This window comes from Ruditapes philippinarum, unplaced genomic scaffold, assembly GCF_026571515.1.
Source record: "Ruditapes philippinarum isolate M1 unplaced genomic scaffold, ASM2657151v2 ctg8213_1_1_1_1, whole genome shotgun sequence".
Classification (NCBI taxonomy): domain Eukaryota; kingdom Metazoa; phylum Mollusca; class Bivalvia; order Venerida; family Veneridae; genus Ruditapes; species Ruditapes philippinarum.
The window spans coordinates 56237-76851 of NW_026854178.1; the positions used below are offsets into that span (position 1 = coordinate 56237).

Sequence of the window (20615 nt, forward strand, 5' to 3'; positions counted from 1 at the left end):
ATTTGATCAATGTTATCGAAGTGGTTATAAGACCCAATATTCAAGCATCTAGATGATGAAAATAATGATTAAAATATAGTTGCCAAAATAAAGACAAATTTGGTAATAAAAGGCAATTAAATCAACTAAGAAAGGTGTAAGTAAGGTGAGCTACCTTGTTAAATAATTGTTTTTTCCGACAATAAAATGACTGCAGACGCTAAAATTAACGAAATCAATCAAAATTAGGTTTTAACTTCCAATAAAAATGGGAAATTTAGAATATTTTGCTCTGAAATGCCACACTGCTGTCAATACTTTTAAACTGTACTGTTTAAATTATTTGTTAACGCAGGTAACTTTTAATACATTAATATTTTAATGCAAAACCCAAATTATGGAAACATAATTAGCAAAATTTGTCACTTCAAGGAAAATAATATGAAAAAAGGCAAAGCCTCATTGCGAGCTCGATTTACTAGCATAAAATAATTGTTCATTTTTATTTACGTTTTCCGTTTTAAACTGTCATTCGGTATTTTATACACTGTTTCCGTTTATTCTGGTTCCCTTTCCTATTATGATTCCCATGGAAATGCGCAGGAAACCAGTCTACCGTTTTCAATAAGAATTCCTTGGCTTTTGGCGCTATCTTGTAATTCAAAAAGTTGCTATGTGCCAATTTCCCACTTCGGACAAAAGTTTTCAAACCCATCACTATCTAACAGGTACTCGCATTACCATAAAGCTCATTTTGCTAGCAGGCCCTTTGGGCCAGCTCTCTGGCTATCATTGCCAGGTCATAATAGCATTGATATATCATAAGCATGCCATTATTTCTAGACTGATTACCGGGACATCAGAAGATCATTACAAAATGTAATGTTAAATGTATGCATCACAGGTGTTCGGCGCTTGGCCATGACTTACACTATACCCCTATTCCCCTCTTCAACCCAAAACCCTTCAACATCATCCAAACATCATAGTATTGACGAAAATCAATTAGATGAAAAAAAAAAAATTATGACCAAAAAATTTAAAGGTATTTTACTCTACTTTCATTTTGTATAGAAAAATCGCTAGCATCTCAATTTTCAGCACATATTTTCATCAATGTCTCACAGATCTTAACAATCTTGGGTGTCAAATCTTAGATGAATAAATACTTTTTAAGAAAACAACACAGTGAACACTGACACCTTCGCTGATTTAAGTAGCTAGTAATATTCAAGCCCAAACTGTCAATAAATGAAACTTGACAGAGATCTGATTGCACTGTTTTGGTACAACTCTCACGAGTAAAACACACTAAATTCATAATGAATGAATAATTTTTTGTATTTCACATTTAAATATGATAAAATTAAATTATTATTTGTAATAACTGTTCAATCAAATCATCATATATGAAACTTTAACGCACCTTTTTTCCCACATGTCAAATTTTTAAACCAAAATACTGCAGTAGACTGTAGATTATTCCCCTTTTATATTTTCATATGGAGTATTTTTATGCTTCCCCAAAACTTTTGGGGAGCATATAGTCGGCGCCTTGTCCGTCTGTCCGTCCGTTGTCTTGTCCGGAGCATAACTTGAAAACCCTTGGAGATAATTTGTTTAAACTTCATACAGTGGTAGAGGGCATTGAGTGGGAGTGCAGTGTCAAAGAACCATAACTCTATTTTGCCCGGTTTTTGAATTATCTCTCCTGATAGAAAAATCTTGTTTTGGACATAACTCTAAAACTATAAGAGATATCAACATGAAACTTTGTAGGTGAATAGATCTCAAAGGGTAGATGTGCAGTGCATATGAACAATAACTCCTTTTGTCCTAATTTTGGAGTTATTGCCCTTTGTTAATTTTAACACTTTGAACTTTGACCGGAACATAAAGCTAAAACTATAAGAGATATCAAGATGAAACATTGTAGATAGATAGATCTCATTGAGTAGAATGCAGTGCAAAAGAACCATAACTCTGTTAAGCCTCATTTTTGAATTATCTCCCCTTATAGAAAAATCTTGTCCGGGACATTACTCTAAAACTATAAGAGATATCAACATGAAACTTTGTAGGTGAATAGATCTCGATGGGTAGATGTGCAGTGCATAAGAACAATAACTCCTTTTGTTCTAAGTTTGGAGTTATTGCCCTTTGTTAATTTTAACACTTTGAACTTTGTCAGGAACATATATCTAAAACTATAAGAGATATCAAAATGAAACATTGTAGGTAGAAAGATCTCATTAAGTAGAAGTGCAGTGCAAAGAACCATAACTCTGTTAAACCTCATTTTTTAATTATTTCCCCTTTTAGAAAAATCTTGTCCAGGAGATAGCTGTAAAACTATAAGAGATATCAACATGAAACTTTGTAGGTAGATATATCTCAATGGGTAGATGTGCGTGCACGAGAATCATAACTCTGCATTGCCTGATTCTGGAGTTATTGCCCTTTGTTTATTTTTACTTTTTGAAGTTGTCCTGGACATAACTCAGAAACCATAAGAGATATCAACAAGAAACTTTGTAGGTTGATATATCACATTGATTACAAGTGCAGTGCTAAGAACAGTAACTCTTCCTTGCCTAATTTTGGAATTATTGCACTTTGAACTTTTTCCACCGACATAACACTGAAACTACAAGAGGTGTACTTTCCTGTGTCCAAAACCTATTCGGGGAGCATCACCCGGCCCGGGTCAAACCGGGCTCTTGTTATTGGTCATGTGAAAACCCCAGACCAATGAAAATTAGGCCTTTTTCCTGTTCACCAGTATTACTGGAAATGTTGCCATATGGCCTAAACTGTGTTGATGCGACATACATGTATAACCAGTAAAAAAGAACCCTCTTGTCTTTAAATAAATAACTTATATCAAACCTTCATTCCCTGTGTTTTGTGACAGACAGTTTACCACAGTTTAAGTTTACCACAGTTTATTGACCTAATAATTTCTTATTTTTTGGCAGCTTTGTTTTAAGATTGGCTGCCAGTGAATCTGGCTTACTCAACATATTTAGTGCTGAATCATTGCCAAAAAAAATAAAAAAATGTTTTCATTTTACAGTATTTAAACTTTAAGAACACAGTTCAGTGAGACATACATTGTAATCATATGATTATGAAAACTCCTCTATTTTAAGATATGTGATTGGTTTAAAAAGTGAGATGAGATGTCTTCCACTTTGGTAATTACACAGACAGCTGAAACTGATCAAAACTATGCCGGGTAAGTGTTTGCTATGTAAAACCTATTATAATTAATAATTTACATATGATATGATATAGCATTTAGGCTCGAAACAATATTCGCTGGTGGCAATTTGATTGAACACAATGCAATGTTAATTTATGTTATTTATCTGTAGAAAATTATATGTTAATTAATAATTGATTTTCCTTGCAATAAGATTGGTGTTTTAGTTATGGGACTAAATTCAGAAACTTTAATCTCTAATTGCCTGCCTGTACATGTATATCACTAAAATTCTTACCAAAATTGGAATTACTCACAATGCAAAAATTATTGATCTAGTTTTCTATTGATCATTTAATATTGTTTGCTTGACTATTGCTGTAAGCTGTTTTTAGAAGAGCATTTCTAACAGATTTACCACTTCTGCCATTTAAAACATCAATGTAAAAAAGTTCATTGTTTAGCTTACTTTGACCTAATTTTAATCATTGAAAAATATATCGAACATATACTGAAAAAAGGTATGAAATATATTATTAAACTTAAAGCATTACTGCTTAATTTATAATGATATTATTGAATGTTACTTACAGGGCACAGGAAGAGGTGGAGGAAGAGGTTCCACCGAGGGAGGCAGAACTGTTTGAGTTCGACAACTGTTCAAAAGGACTAGGTAATTGGATATCAACAATAATTCTGTTGTTGTTTTCATATCTGCCTATATAAACTATTTCCTTTGTCTATACTTTAGATGTGATTAAAAATGTAGATATCAAAGAAAAAAAACAACAATTTATGATTGTAAGCGATTGTTTAGAAAAGCAAAGCATGACAATGCCTGCTGAACCCTAGTTCAGTAGCTGTTAAACCACCGGTATAGAGTGGAGGGAACTGTGCTGTCAAACTAGATTTTATATTATTTACTGATTTACTTCAATTTAAATTACATGTGCCATTTTAATAGCAATGTCTGTTGATAGTTCTCATTGTCCGATTCCCACAGCCGAACCATTATCATTTATCAGATTACATGTTATGTTACATGTTAATTAACTGTGGGTAATTGACGATGGTAGTTCTAGGCAGAAAAAAATGTCACTGACAGTATGTTCTACTATCAAGACAGCTACATGTATCATCTTTCTCTCAGAAGGTCATTCCTTATGAAAGGATACACAAATGTTTGTCTTTAAAATGTGTCATTAATGGTCAAGGTCATATTTTTATTACAGGTATAAAGATCTGTGGTGGGTGTAGTTTGGATGGGGAAGAGTTAAATGGTGTGTTCATCAAAAGAGTTTTACCCGGTGGTCTTGCTGAGGCACAAGGTACTTTGCAATGTCATTTAAATCTCCTCTTTTTGTTGATTTTTCTGTGCATAATTTTTGTGTTTAAGATATGCAAAATGTTACTTAGAACTGTACTTGCAAAGTAGCAGGATATTATACGCAGAAAAATTGGCATGTCACAGCCTGGACTTGAACAACAGGTATCTGGATTGTATATGTATATACATGACATTTGTGGAAATTTTTACATATTCATAATGCCTTTTAATATCACTTGATCCCAAGAAGGATACAAGAATGTAAAAAAAAAAATTCTCATCCTTTTTAGGTGGTTTGAAGAGGGGTGATCAAATACTGGAAGTTAATGGAGATAGCCTAGAGGGTGTCACCAATGATAGGTAAATTTTATCAAAAAATCTTTTTCGTTTCTTTAGTTATATTCTCCAGATTCATGCTAATTTTCATGAAAATTTTGAAAATACTGTCACGTGAACAAAGAAAGTAATTTACACATTGCATCCATGAAGAGTACCAAATAAAGGTCAAAACTTGCAAAAATAGCCCTTCCTGCGTTAGTCACACAGTAGAAATATGGTGATTGATACTGCAAAATCAGTCATTCATTGCATGTAACATGTAATTCATTACTTGAATTGTGAATATTTTTTCTTTTCTTAAAATCTTACATTTTTTCAAGGTTGATTTTTAATTCTTTTTTAGCTTATCTGGAAGCATGCAGCTTTGAAAGGACTAAGTCTTTACCGTTTTTGTATCTTGCAAAGTTTTTCCTCTTAAATAAAGAGTTATATTATAGGTCCCCTCTATTTATAACTTGAGACTTAAATTAAAACTTATCTCTTTTATGTTAAAGATTTTGATCTAAATACTAGTATAAGGGAATAAGTACTGTAGATTTGAAACTGGACACTCATAGTTCATGGTTCTACATGTACTGGACATAAGTAATTCCAGTTTTCTTATTGTCAAATTCAGGAATTATGCAATCAGATTGAATGAAGATTGAATTATGAGTACAAGCTTATAAATGTAATTCTGAAATTTCTTAAAACAGTCTGTTTTATTAACTTTTAATATTTTTTAAGTGTTTAACAATTAGCCATGCTAAATTTGTGTGATGGACTTATCCTAACATAAATTTGAACCTTTTCATTGGTAATGTGAGAAATTTTTTATATTAAATTGAATTGGTCTATAATGGCAGGTTTGTAATACAACATATAATTACTTCGATAGTATTTATTATCAGACATAACAACAAACCACAAAAGAAATATGTATGGATGTTCTTTGCAAGTGTGAGATTCATGATTCGATGTTACATATATTTATATAGCAGATAATGGAGATAATAAAATGTTCTAGAACAAAATATTATTATTCAACATATAAATCTTCATAGTTACTAAGTCACAACTTTATCAACATTTTTTCAAGCACTATATTTTATAAGAATATCCAAATGATACATTTCTTATGTTTTTATCAATATTTGTAATACTACAGGCCTGGCTCTATACTGGTAGCATAATCAAGTCAGTATTATGGCTATCACTCCAAGGATATTAAGTCAAACTGTTTTTTTTTCATTTTTATTTGAATTATTTTTAGGGCAGTGTCAATATTGAGGCAAGCTTGTGCATCGAATCATGTAGAAATTGTGGTATCAAGGGATGAGCAAGCAATGTAAGATTTTCATCATATTTTAACAACAATATCTTAAACTTTTCCAAAGAATAAAGACCTTAAAAAAGTTGTCATTGTGCAATATTCATTCATGTTTTAACATCTAACATTAAGACATGTTAAATCTTCTATTCTGTATTCAGTCTTTTTGTTTAAAAATCATGTTGGGTCTACCAGGAAGCAGTTTTTTTTAAATAAATAAAAACAGTGTAATTTTTCATGATACATTGTGTACTTGTTACCAAATTTATGAAGTACAGGGAACATAAACTCAGAATTATGTAACATATTAATATCACATAACAATATCTTCTTTGATTGCCTCTAATTTGTGCTTTCCATTTCTTTTATTTTGCCAGATTATTAAATGCTTGTTTTACAAAAATGTACATGTTTTCTATTCACTAAAACAGTAAAGAGTTCAAAGAGATTCTAGAAAAGACAGCAAACTGTAGTGTTCCTGGCACACCTGTACCATCAGGTAGGGTACTTTTGTGTCATTATTCATATTTTTATATGGTTATTGTAACTGTAGTAACTTTGAATGCAAATGTGATGAATCAAAATTTTAAATCAAATTAAAAAAACCTTCTCTGGCAAGTAATTGCTGCTCATAATTCTTATTTAAGGTGCTTAAGGTTTTTGACTCTGAATGGGGTGTAGTTGACTTCAAATCACTTGCCTCCTCAGCACTATTGGTTAGAACCTCAATTGGGACTTTGGACTCTTTCATGTGAGAAAGCTATACAGCCAGCTTACAGAACCTCAGTGGTTCTAAAAGTGCCGGAGATAATGCACATAGGGGCATCTGTGGTCTTCCTCCACCAATAAAGCTATACTGTGTTGATGCGATGTAAAACCCATCAAAAACATAAATGAGTTGTTTGCCTCTCACTACTGTTTGTTCAAATCCCACTCCACTTGCAATAATTTTGGCTTCCATAAAACCACAACAACATCAGTTTGACTTAAAACCAATTGAATAAATTATAAACTCCTGTAGAAATCAAGTGCTTAAAACACTACCTTTTATGTAGGCTATGGCAGTTTTAATATAATTTTAGTAAACTAGAAGATGATTTAAGAAGTTGTATTGTGATTTAGGATTGTTTTTCTCCCTGTAGAATCTATAAGAACTTAATATCAGACTGCAAATTTGATAACATTTGTCATTTGATTTTTATAGACATTTTAATTTTATAGACATTTTTCTTAGATCTGTTCTTCTTTATCTAAAATTGTTGTAAATGGTTTCCAGTTTATATTGAAAAGTTGGTATGATTGTTCTCTTGTTTAATTTTTATACAGAGCAAAGTAGAAAGACATCTGTGGTAAGATCAGAGAATGGGGCCTCAAATAGACCAGAGCCTGAGACAGTTACTCCAAACACCCAGGTACATCTCACTTTCTTGTGAAAAATTGAATTGTTTAGCCTAAAGACTAGTGCACAATATTTGTAAATGAGATAACATAAATTGTTGCAAATAACCAGTCTGTTCTCCTTTTCATCAGGAAGGGCAAACACCACCAGTGGCACAAGACAGTCCAAATACACCTGTCAATAGTAGTGTGATGCCTAAACTAGCATTTAGAGGTCTCATACCTAGCATGGCTTCAACTCCCCATCAGAAAGGTAAAGTCTTTATTAAGCTGTCTGTTACTATAATTCTTCAGTGAATAATATATTTCTGTTTGATAAGAAAATTATGAAACATATACTTCATTTTAAGTTTTAGTCTTAAACAGATGTGCATAACCATTTGATATATTTTGCCAAAGCTACTTTTCATGTTCCTATTCAAGTGGTCACAATACGTCTTCTTGAGACTTGTAACATTATTATGAAATCATATTATTTAAAGGCTTGCTGTGAAGAATGCTGTCACATATAAAAGAAGACATTGTCAAATTAAAAATTGATGTAACATCACCAAAAGACGGAGTATATAGTGCTTGTGAATTATTTTAAATATTTAAGTTTTAAATAAGATACACTCCTATTATCTACCAAGAAAATATACCCATTTTCTCTTTATACCTTTTCCTGTTTAAATATGAGAATATTGAATTATAGGATCCACTGCAACTGTAGGATCAGGAAGTTCTGGTTCTCGCTTTTCAAGCTTCCCTAATGTAGAGCCATCACCAGTTGGGGTACCTGTGTCACTGTCCGATACCTTCATGTCCAGTGGCTCTGTGTTTGAACCCAATACCAATGAACCACCACATCAACGACAGTCCCATGCTACTTCATTGACAAGGAAACTGTCTATAGATCCGTATGTAAGATTGAAAGTGGAGAAGTTAAATGCTGTAAGTATTTCATTTTCCTTTCCATGTACAGTATTAATGATTTGTCATTTTGGACATTAACCATTAACTGGCTTGAACCAAAAGAGATTAGCTTTTACCACCTGTATTGACCTAGGCCAGATTATCAGTCTGACTAGACTCTATACTATTTGCTAACTGTCTTTAATCTTTATCTTTAAATCCTAAAATTAATAATGTATAGTTAAAAAAATGGAAACTGGACAAGTTTATTTAAGAAATTTAGCCGTTTAAGGGTTAAAGAGCCATATTATTGTGCATGTCTTGTAGAGTCTTACTGTTTCTACTCACCCTGTCAACCGATTTGTTACTGAAACCTTTAGGGTTTATGGGTTCAAGCCCATCAATATTGTCTCATATGACACCAGTACTGTTTCGTATAAGGAAGAGAAATTGAAAGTGATTAATATAAGTTGCATGAACTTGTTTCACAATTGAGCTTAAATAAACATGTTTAAACTTACAACTAGAATTGACAACGAACGGTTTTTATATTTAAACCCAGTGATGTGTGTAACACACATTAATTTAGCAAGGCACATGTTAAAAAATGAACTACTTTTTGTTATAACTAAATTCATGTACTTGTTTAAATATTTGATATAATTTGATGGCTGGTTTCTAGATCAGAATTTCAGAAAGGTGTTGAATTAAAATTATATTTATGCTTTTCTGTCTGTTACAGCACAACACATTTAAAATCTGGTAAATAAAATTTTGTTTACAGGTGATAGAATCTTAATTAAAAAATTATTTACTGAATTTGTGATTGTAAAATTTTGTACTAGCCAGTTTCCTGCAACTTTGTATATTTGTTTCAGGCATTGAGATATCTTGGTTTAGACCCCACCCCTGAGAAGGAGTTTCAAATGAGGTCACAACTAAATATAGATTCAAGGGAAACAGTGCATTATGGGGGTGAGTTATTGATTCACTTATGTTTATATCAAGGGGAGTTTATGCCCTTTTGATATGTTTTAATTCCTATTAGTAAACTCCCTGTATACAAGTTTTAAGGGAAGAGAGCATCTGGAGATATTGGTAATGGAAGATGGCTGGTTGTATATCCATGCATGGTTGAAAGTTTCCATGATTATTTCTAAGTTCAGGATTTTTTCAGATTTCTGGAAGCTCTCTTTGTATATAAAAAAGACTTTAACAAAGCTAGTTTAGTTTAGGCTGATCCTTTAAAAAAAAATTGAACTTGTATCAGTTTTACCTAGCATAGCTTTATGGCCAAGTGTTTATTGGTTTTTATAAAAACTCTTTCCTTACCAGAGTGTGTGGCAAAGCCTTTATTGTTTATGAAGCTTTCCAGTTAGTATATGGAATGTTAGTGGTTCTACACTCATGCTTGCTTGTGCATGAAATAATGTATCATTTGTTTGGGACATCACTTTGAAAATGAAGACTTGACAGAAAATGTTGTAATTTCTTGTTTCAGAGTTTGTAGAGGTTGTGAGAGAAGTGTTCAAGTCGGAGTTAGCCGGTAAGAATATTGGTACAAGTACGATGATGTTTGCTGCCAGTGATATCACAGATCTGGTGGAACCGCCGGCATTTAGATCAGAGGTAATTCTCAAGTGTTCTTGTTAGAGCTGTCATTGATTTAAGGAGAGGCAGCATATCAACAATATATCGATATCGGATGACAAATATCAATGATACACTGATATATCGCTAATTACCTAAAATTGCTTGTCTGTCATTCACTTTTATACCTGTTTAAATGATTTCAGTTAAAAACATGTTCTGTTCAGTGTCTTGTATATAAAAGGCCATTGCATGATTTTTATCCAGACCATTTTTTTGTCATCATTGCTGTGAAATATTTCCACTATGTAACAACAGATGATGTCGATACATTGATATTATTCCTATCAATGACAGATCTAGTTCTTACATATCAGGCTAGATATTAGAGAATTGCATACATGCTAGAAAAATGTAAACATACTTGCCTTTTGTGTAAGAATAGACATAAGTTTTGAATGAATTCATTTCCTTGCTGTTAAGATGAATTCTTTTGGTGTGAATGATGTAATTTAGTAGTTATGAATCAGTTGTAAATTTATATTCTTCTTTGTTAGAATAGTGCTTTTAAAAAATGTAAGTTTAGTTTTTCATGATTACTTTTCAAATTGAAATTGATATGTTATGTGCAAGAAAAAGAATCTAGGGCAAGTTGCCAGTACAAATGGGAATATTTGGGGATTTGAAGAGGTAAGAGTTACTGTTATGCAGTACTTGGACAGATCCTTGTTAAGGCATTAACAGTTAAACTCAAGACAGATATTTCTTTCTGTACCGGAAGTCAGTTTGCAATTCTTGTTATCTGATTAGTCTGAATCTGCTTAGGTAATGCTAGTGACTTTACTTATATTGACACTAGTCTTTTAGAGGAGGGAATCCTTTCAAAATAACTACGCCTTCAGATTCATGCAAATTTTTATGAAAATTTTAAAAATGTCCATATTAGAGTTTATTAAGCATTTAAGTAAAGTATTTTAAGCCAAGTTAGGCACTGATATTCACATAAAAAATTTCAAACCTTTATGCCGGGCATAGGGCAAAAATTAAATCCTTTTCTTGTAATAAAAACATTTGATAATAGGATGGTGGAAAAGTAAATTCAGTCAATTTTTAATTAAAACAGGGCATTTTACATTTTGGGGAAAACATCGGTTTTTAAAATTTCAGGTGCCCTTTTGGGGTTTGAAAAAAATGCAGGGAAAAGGGCACTTAAAAATCTTTTTTCCCCAGTAAAGCTAGGGGGTCACCTTTAAAAGACCTATACTGTCTTGGTGCACTGAAAAAAAACCAAAAAAAACAACATTTTGAATGTCTTACAGTAAGGATATGACAAACTTCAAAGTTTCATACCCACTTAAAATAATAATGAAAGAAAATCATAATAAAAGAAATCATGATTTCAATAAACATAATGTAATTGTTTCTAACTGTCTGGTCAAATACAGATTAAAACATAAATGTATTCATTTATATATAAAATGTGTTACAGATGAATGGTGGGGCAAGTGGTGTAAGTCAACCCGAGTTAGAATTGGAGAATGAGGAACTGAGGCAGGAAAATATGAGATTACAGGTAATGTATAAACTCTGTATAAAAATAGCTTTAATACTTATAGAATCACAGGTATTTAGGCCATTACAAATTTAATTTATTAAAGGAAAACCTTTAAAGCCTATGTTGCAAGCTTTTTAATGTGTATGACCAGGTACGGTAGTTTCATTATCAAAACATAACTGTCAAATGACATAGCACTAGACATGAAAAGCTTGACAGAACTGGTTTCTTTATATGAAAAAACACATAACTAAATGCAGAATTAGCAAGTCTTATACTTTTTACAATACTTTTAGGCAATAATAATGCTAATTCACATATTTTCATGCATTAATATCTGCTCTCATACTTATTAAATTCCTCACCCTGCCAGCTGGGCCTTTAAATCCCTCTTTATGCATTTACAGATGTTAATTTATGAATACAGTTAAAGGCACAAAAAGAATTTACTATTGTTTTGAATTCATGTTTGAAAATGTATTTTGCAGGTGCTATTGAGAGAAAAAGAGGATGAAGTTTTGAGAATAAGAAAGGTAAAATGCTTCAATTATTGTGTAAATCCTAGGGTTATTTACAGATTGACTGACTGTTAACATAAATAGGTAGATAACACTGTAGACTGCTCATTGCTTAGCACTTGATGGTTCCAGGAACTGATTCAAGAGTGTTTAATAAGTTTATAGCTTCCAGCACAATCAAACTAAAATAAATTTGTGTCAACTGAATGCATACATCTGGATTGATTTGCTATATTTCACACTTTATTCAGCATTCTTATTTCACACTTTATTCCGCATTCTTATTTCACACTTTATTCCGCATTCTTATTTCACACTTTATTCCGCACACTTATTTCACACTTAATTTCGCATTCTTATTTCACACATTATTCGGCATTCCTATTTGGCCTTTTGAGAAGTAAAATTGATTTTAGCTTTGTTACTGTTAAACAGGAGGCTCAGGGTGCTATACAGGAACAAAGGGAGTTACGTAGTAAAGTGCATTTAGCAGCTAAGGCCCAGCAGGTGGCTAGAGATATGGAACATGACTACGAGGAGGTGGTGAGACTACTGGAGGGAGAAATAGCTCAGCTGAAATTACAGCTTGGGAGACAATCGGTAAGATTATATTTCTATTATATTTGTATATATATTAACCCTTAAATGCTTAATTTGTGTTAGCTGCCTGAAGGACTGCCTTCACTCCATGTTGGTCATGAAAATTGTATTATAAACTGGTACAATTATTTTTTAACTTGATAGTTTTTGAAGAAGAAAAAAACCATTTCATATTGATTCTAAATAGTGCAAAAGAATGTTTTTAGCTTGTCAGTTTTGAAGGAAAAGTTTAACTAATATCATGGATGTGTCATTGTAGTTGTGCAATATCTTTATTTAAACATTTAAATAGGAATCAACATGAAACTTGGAATACTTGTTGATTATAACAAGGCACAGTTGTGAAGTAAGAGGCGTTATTCCTAAGCTATATTAGTTATGGCCTGTTACACTTTAGCTTATATTTCATTTTTTAGGGGTCAATCTTGGTTATTTATAATCTTTTCCACTAACAGACAAGTGGTTTTTTTTTGTGGTCAAAATTGGTTATTAATATTCATTTCCCTTAACAGACAAGTGTTAATACTGCATTTGTAACATTTTAATTCTTTTCGTGGATATGTACTATTTTAGAAAAATATACATGTTTTGATTTGGTACAGGAAGGCGACCCTATCATGCAGAGACGTCTGGCTGTGCTGACATGTCAGCTGAGGAAAGCTGAGTCCGAGAAGGAAACATTTAAAGTTGCTACAGAAAAACTTTTACAATTTGCAGAGGTATAAGATTACTACTTTTAACAATTTATATTAAGGCTTCCTCATTTAAAGCTTGACGGAATGACTTAATTAGTGCCATTGTGACACAATAAAACAAAATTATATTCGCTCTTTTCAAATGTTTCAGACTTTTGTTTTATAATTTATTTATTTTCTATCTAATGCTAAGCATAAAGTTTCTATAATGTATTTTGAAATATTTAACATTTTGACTTGATTTATTTGTAATTATAATATGATTTTAGTTTGATTGTGTAGAAGGCTATAAGCTTTATATACACACCCTTGAATCTGTTTGATGAACTAACCAGGACTAAGCAATGAGTGTAAAGTTTCTTGCTCAAGGAAACAACAGGTTGCCACTGACAAGGTTCAGACCAAAGGTTCCAATCAATTTTCTACTCAATATTATTTTCTGTAAATAACCCTAATTATTTAATAACATTTATAAGTAAATGCCCATTTAATACCATGTATAATTGATTTTTAGGGTGTACACGAGATGACCAGTGAAAATGGTGCAGCTTCCAGGTAACATTTTCTTGATCTTTAAATATCTAATTTGAGTATTACCTTTGTATGGTATAAGTTTGTAAAATTCAATTTTTTAAAATTTGAAAGTATAAAAACTGCCAGTGTGTGACTAAAATACCTTGAAAATAGGTAGTGCACTGCCCCTCCCCATCATCCCTCACATTTTTTTTACAGTTTTCTTATAAAAAGAATTGATGTTTTAAGGAGCATTTTATAGTTAGAGCATTTTAACCCTAAGTCTCACCAGCATTTATTTATTATATAACCATGTACATGAGTTGCACCATTTCCGGTTTCACATCAATTTGTACAATTATTTTATTCAGGCCTCTTGCTGGAGCCAAATCAACAGGTGTGTTAGGCAAGCATAAGAGAAGTACAAAAAGTATAAAGACAATGTCAACTGAAGCAAAAGACATCGTAAAATCTGTTAGATCACTCATTGATACTCAACGTAAGTTTTTAAAAAAAAATGTTTATTAATAATGACCTTTTTCTGTTTAGTATTATGTATAAATTTAATTTACACTTAAGAGCACTTAGTTTGCTTTCAAGATTAGTATACCAAGTCTTAAGTACATTTTTTACAATGTTTATCAGAAAAAAAAATGAATAGGTTTTATAGAATGAAGAGAAAAACATTTTTACAATGTAATTTTAACAGCAATTCAGGTAATTCTTAGAATTTTCTCTCGCCAACACATGTACTCTTTACTATGCAAAAAGCCTGTCTGATAAATTTGTTATTTTATTTTAGCATTACCTTTTGGTTGGGAAGAGACGTATACTTCAGATGGTATGAGATACTATATTAAGTAAGTATTTTGATACTATGATTTTTCTTATATGATAGATATTATATCTAATTCATTGTATATTATTGTATATTTTGTAATGCAATCTTTTATGCACTAGAAATATAAGATTATTTCTTTTAAAAAAGCTCTCCAGGCAGCTTAAAGAAGGTCATTGATACAATATAAGCGCGATATTCTTGCACAAATAGTGCTGAAAAATTAACATGAACTTTACAGTGACAGTGTGACTTGTCTTTTAATACCCTACACCAAAATATATATAAAAAAGAATTTTATTAGTTCGCTCGCAAGAGGTCAGAGGGTTTGTGTCAATGAAACATGTGCCCGTAAATTGAATGAGGACAGTGTATATAGGGTTTCTTTTACATTAATTTGTTACATTTCAGCCATTTAAATCAAGTTACAACTTGGACACACCCACTTTCCAATGTGACACACCTTCCTTCAGTGCAAGATGACAAGAAATCTAAAGGGGAGGAGCCTCAGCCATCTGGGTCACAGAGTTGATTCATTTCACCTCACATAGCAGGCAGGATTATTTTAAATCAGAGGACAAAACCATTATTGCATTTATAGCTTAAAGAAAATTTGTCACACTTTTTACAGGATCTTTTTCTTCATTTGAACTCTCACCTTCCTTTATTTGCGTAATGGACCTATCCTGCTTTAATTTTGGAAACTGTCCATTGTTAGTTGTAGGGATAATCACAGAATTGGTAGCTTGGAGCAGCCAACGGTATAGAGCCTGGTCAATCAGCTTGGATGTGCCATCTAAGCCATGCCTGAGCAAGACATTATAGTTTATATAACTTCCAATGGTTTGGAAAAAAATGTTTGTACTACAAGGAATTTTCATGCTGTTTTGTATGAACAAAATGAAACATCATCACGTATCGAGAATTTTGATAGTATAGCTCATTGATTGAATTGATCTAGATAGAGAGGGATGGAAGAGCTCAGGCAGTTTGAATGTAATTTAAAGAAAATCAATCAAGAGTTATCTTGCTTTTCTTTATTAATAATTAAGGCATATACAGTGGATTATCGAGATGTTAAGTGAGTATAGAAGATCATAGAAAAATTGTGCAGCTATGTGTATTTAATGTTATAATTCAGACAAGACACTGCCGTCTTTAATAATGCCAAGTCCTTGATAGAGAGTCGTGTCTGTTAAGACAAGTTAAGGAGAGTTAACATGTTGAGAGAGAGAGTTTCATGTTTATCGCAATAAGAGATATCTTCATGTAAAAAGTGATAAACATTTTAATAATAGTATACATTTGTATATGCCTGAAATTTTGTGCAGATTTTTGTATGTTACTGCCTTTCAAGGGTCTTCACCCTTTGGGGCTAAAAGTAGTTTTTCTGACTTTCTTTTATACTTAAAATCAGCAAGTATCCTATGATCTTTATTCATTTTGATTATTATTTTTTTCTACCTGATAATTATTTAAAATTTACCTCTTTTACTGTAAATATGTATTTGTTTAATTCACATGATGAAATCCTCTTAACATAGAATTTATATGATTGTTTTAAAAAACTATTTTTGTTTTTGCTGTTCTTATACATTTAAGTAATAACAGCCATAATTTTCCTCCTCTGAATAAGGCTTTATTTATGAGCTGAAATATGTTATGTTTAACTGATATATTAGTCGTGGCGTAAAAATTTTTTCACAATCACATCTTTAGATATGATATGCTGTGGTAAGGACACACTCTTATGCATAATATATAAATATAATTACTCAGTAGTGATGTTATTGCACTGGTTAAAAATCTGCATGTTGTTTTACAATAAGTAATTGTTTATGAGTTATTTTGAACTGTATTCCAATTTGTTTTAACTATGAAGCTTTGGTCGTTTTTTTCTAAATTTTATATAAACTTAAACACATTGAGTGCACTCTTTAAGCTTTAATGTTCATAGACAAATAATAGGTCACTGCGGTTTGTAATAAACAATGCTACAGTACATCACAAATGTTATCAATTTTATTGTGTTCAAATTTAAAGTCTTCACTTGTATCCTCATTTGTAAATCTATTTTTTAACCTACATTTGACAAATAATCTAAAGTCAGCTGCGCATGCAAAGCATCGTTCTACCCTTTATGAAGAAGAATTTGAATGGCTACCAATAGACAAGGCTTGTGGTGACACAAAACTCAAGAATGGCTACCGGTTAGAATCCAGACTGATGGTTACCAAAATAAAGTGCTTTGTGGTTACCAAGATAAGGCTTGTGGTTACCAAATTATGGCTTAAATTTACCAAGATGTGGCTTGTGGTTACCGTAATGTAGCTTGTGATTACCAAGATAAGGTTTGTGGTTACCAAAATTACATATATTTTTTCATTTCTGAAAACATAGTAGGTTAATTTTTCACTTAGTTAATATTGGATGTTCAATCTAAGAAACATAAACAATTGTTATTGAATTTTATCATGTTTTTTGTTTTAACAGTAAGAATTGTGCCATTGTGTGTAATTGTAGTTTAATATTTTACAGTACAATGTTGAGAAGGTGCATTTAGTGTATAAAAACATGTACATGCTTGTCAAAACATATTTACTTCTTTTCAAGGACATATGTATTGTAAAATGATAGGGGATTTAGGTTCTTGGACCCGAGAGGCGCAGGGGAGATTTTCACACTGTCCTTGTGAAAGAAAGGAGATTTCGTATGTATATAGAGTTATGTTATATATTTTTCCCTATATGTTTTTAATAAAATTTTCAAAATGCAAAAATTTTTAAATAAGATATAAGTGTCTCGTTGATTTATGTGGTAAGCGGAGGAAAATTTCCTTCTCTCGGTGTGTAGAGAAAATAGTGGAAACACAAGATCGAGCTATCGTGAGCGGCAAACAACGTAGTTCTCCTTGGTATTAGTTGATAGAGAAATATATTCCTGTGTAAAAAACGTAATTTTTAATCGTGTGTATATCTACGATCGGCTGAACAACCAGCTGGCGTTATGCATGTAAAATGAGCTTTATTTTGTCTATGTGAGAAACAGTCACATATTTTATGATCGCTAAAATCCGATAATAGGATGGGTGAAGCAACATGTTATCCATTTGATATAAATTTTACCAGTGTAAAACTACAACCACATGTTTATATCTAGTTCTTGACCAATGTTAACTTAGATTTTTACAATTTTACATATTCATAATATTGGTATTTTTTAGATTTTGAGAGGTAATATCGATATCACCATTGAGAGTTGAAACATTAGTTTTTACGATATCATATAGCCATTAAAAGAATTTTTAAAACTGTATTGGCATATGATGATAAATAAGTGAGTTTAAATCTCGATCAACTGAAGTCTTGAATATAGTCTCTTATATTTCAGAATTACTTAGTATGATATATTCAATATTTCACCGATAGAACCAATGTTAGAATTTTTCAATTAATTAGTAGCTTGAAAATATACAACAAATGTAATTTTTAAAAAGGTTAAACTGAGGTACATAGAGGATATTGAATGCGTGTAGATTTAATACTAAATTTATTAAACTCGTTCATTAAATTAAGTATTAAAACTACATTCATTCAGTATCCTGGATGAATTTAAACAAGTTATGAATATAATATACCATTTATCACATATGTAACAGTTTACAGTAAAAAGTAGTCAATTTTTGTTGACACCCCAATAGTGTAATGCTAACATAAGCGTGCTTTAACAATATGTTTAAGAAATAATATATCCCAAACTGTGATTTTATTGCCCAAAAACATCACTGTTTGGAGTTCGGATGCAGGGAATTACATCACGAGGGCGTAGCACGAGTGATATAATGATGCGCATCCGAATGACAAACTGTGATTTTATCCAGCAATAAAATCACCAATTTGGATATATTATTTTGATTCTAACACAACATCAACAAATAAAAGCTGCGGTACCTGATATTAAGCTAAATTGCGCCTGATTTGTTTCCGTACTTATTGTCAGCACGTCACATTTTTAGTGGTTACATCACGTGTATAATGATAACGTCACATGTCTAAATATAGAACGTCAAACAGTGATTTTATAGCATAATAACACACACTTTCGGTTCTTCTATGGGGAAAAATGCGGGTTGTATTAGAATTATATATGACGCAAATGACATCACGTCAGAATGTTATCATACAAGTGTAATATCGTTTTTATCAAGGGCTTTATTACACTATGATTTGTGTGATAAATGAATTTATCTTTTATATCAATTTGATTCTAAATTTTGTTGTTTATAGTGTCATGAATATGTAAATCTTATATTCTAGTCTGGATATAGTTGCATTTAAAGATCTGTCTCTCATTGCATTTATATATGTATACTGTGATTCTTAATATACATCATTTATATATAATACCAGAATGTTTGCCTTTTATTATTTACTGATTATTAAACAGGAGATTTTTTGCTGTGTAAGCAAACATTTATATAGTTTAGTTATATGTTAGTTTTGTATACAATATTGCAAAGAGAAAAACATATTTTCTATGCTTGTAACATGCATGTAGTATTTGATAATGAAAGTGATTTTCTTTCTATGCATTTCAGTGGTTGTGATGACTTTTTCTTTCTTGTTTTAACACCATTTATAAGTGATATTTATGTAGGTCAGACTGTTTAAAAACAGAAATAATAAAATATTCATAAAATGCAGCTTCTATCATTGGTTAATTTAAAATAGAAAGTGGCCAATCAGTTGAAGACATTTGAGAATGCAGATCTTTCCTAAATTGTATGGGCTTTCATTGGTAAATTTCAAATTAGTATTAGCCAATCAAACAGGGATATTTGAACATCTTATTGGCTAACCTCTATTTTACAATAGCCAATCAAACTGAGGTACTTAAGAATTAATAACATCTTTAGACGTTATGTAATGTCATTGACTAATGTGATATGGATCAAATTTGAATATGCCACTTGAATAATACATGTATTGAGAGTATTTTTAGAAGTTTAAACTTAATCAGTTTTATCAATGTAAATACTTAATTATTAAATATATTTATGTTGTTTGTCAATCCTAAAATAATGCCAAATGCACAGTTTTATGAAAATAATTATCACAGAAAATCTCTCAAGTGAATTGTTTTTTTTTTGGGTGTTCTGTTATATAGAGAAATATTTTATGTAGAATGAATCAAGTATTTTGAGTCTTCCATTTATTTGTCTGTTGGGATTTTTCACTGGATTGATAAAATTCTTGAATCTTAAACTATGTTAAATACTCATTTAAATCATGATTTTCTTGTTATAACTGCACAACTTAGATACTTTTATAAATACAGTACAAGGGAAGTAAAGGCAATTAATGCACCAATACTATTAGGGGTTTTTTTACCAATGAGATATAATTTGTATAATTCATTGCATATTTTTCACTGCATAAACTTAATATTATGTTTATAATACTTCATTTAGTATTTACACTACTTAAGTAACATGTCTCTAGGTTATGAATTGAATAAAACACATTGAGATTTTATCTTCTAAGCACATTATTAACTTTTTCACTGTTAAAAAGATAACAAATGCTACCGTATTTATGCCATTAATGGCACCCACCTGTTGTACTGCACAGTAAGGCTAGGAATTTTTTGACACAATCATGCACATAAGGCCCACCATATACAAATGTTTTAAGGGTTTTAGATGCACAGATTAAGTGTTTAATACACTGCTACAACTAAAAGAACAGAAGTTAAATCTTGCATCAAACCATTAAAAATACACTTCATACATTGAAATCAAAACCCTGTGCAATATTAGCTGTGGATACATTTTAATGTAAATATTTAAAAAAAGA

General features: G+C 31.3%; 1 protein-coding gene across 1 annotated transcript; it reads left to right on the forward strand.

Annotated features, from left to right (window-relative positions):
• Positions 1 to 6: 6 nt before the first annotated feature.
• LOC132739278 (syntaxin-binding protein 4-like) lies at positions 7 to 15648 on the forward strand. Its single transcript, XM_060726954.1, has 20 exons — positions 7 to 145; positions 3132 to 3217; positions 3778 to 3857; positions 4417 to 4512; positions 4802 to 4871; positions 6103 to 6177; positions 6591 to 6658; positions 7486 to 7571; positions 7690 to 7810; positions 8252 to 8490; positions 9330 to 9426; positions 9953 to 10080; positions 11531 to 11614; positions 12085 to 12129; positions 12550 to 12714; positions 13317 to 13433; positions 13924 to 13964; positions 14294 to 14421; positions 14725 to 14782; positions 15172 to 15648. Exons 2-20 carry the CDS (start codon positions 3162 to 3164, stop codon positions 15290 to 15292), a joined length of 1875 nt encoding a protein of 624 aa, XP_060582937.1. The 5' UTR covers positions 7 to 145; positions 3132 to 3161; the 3' UTR covers positions 15293 to 15648.
• The last annotated feature ends 4967 nt before the right edge of the window (positions 15649 to 20615 follow it).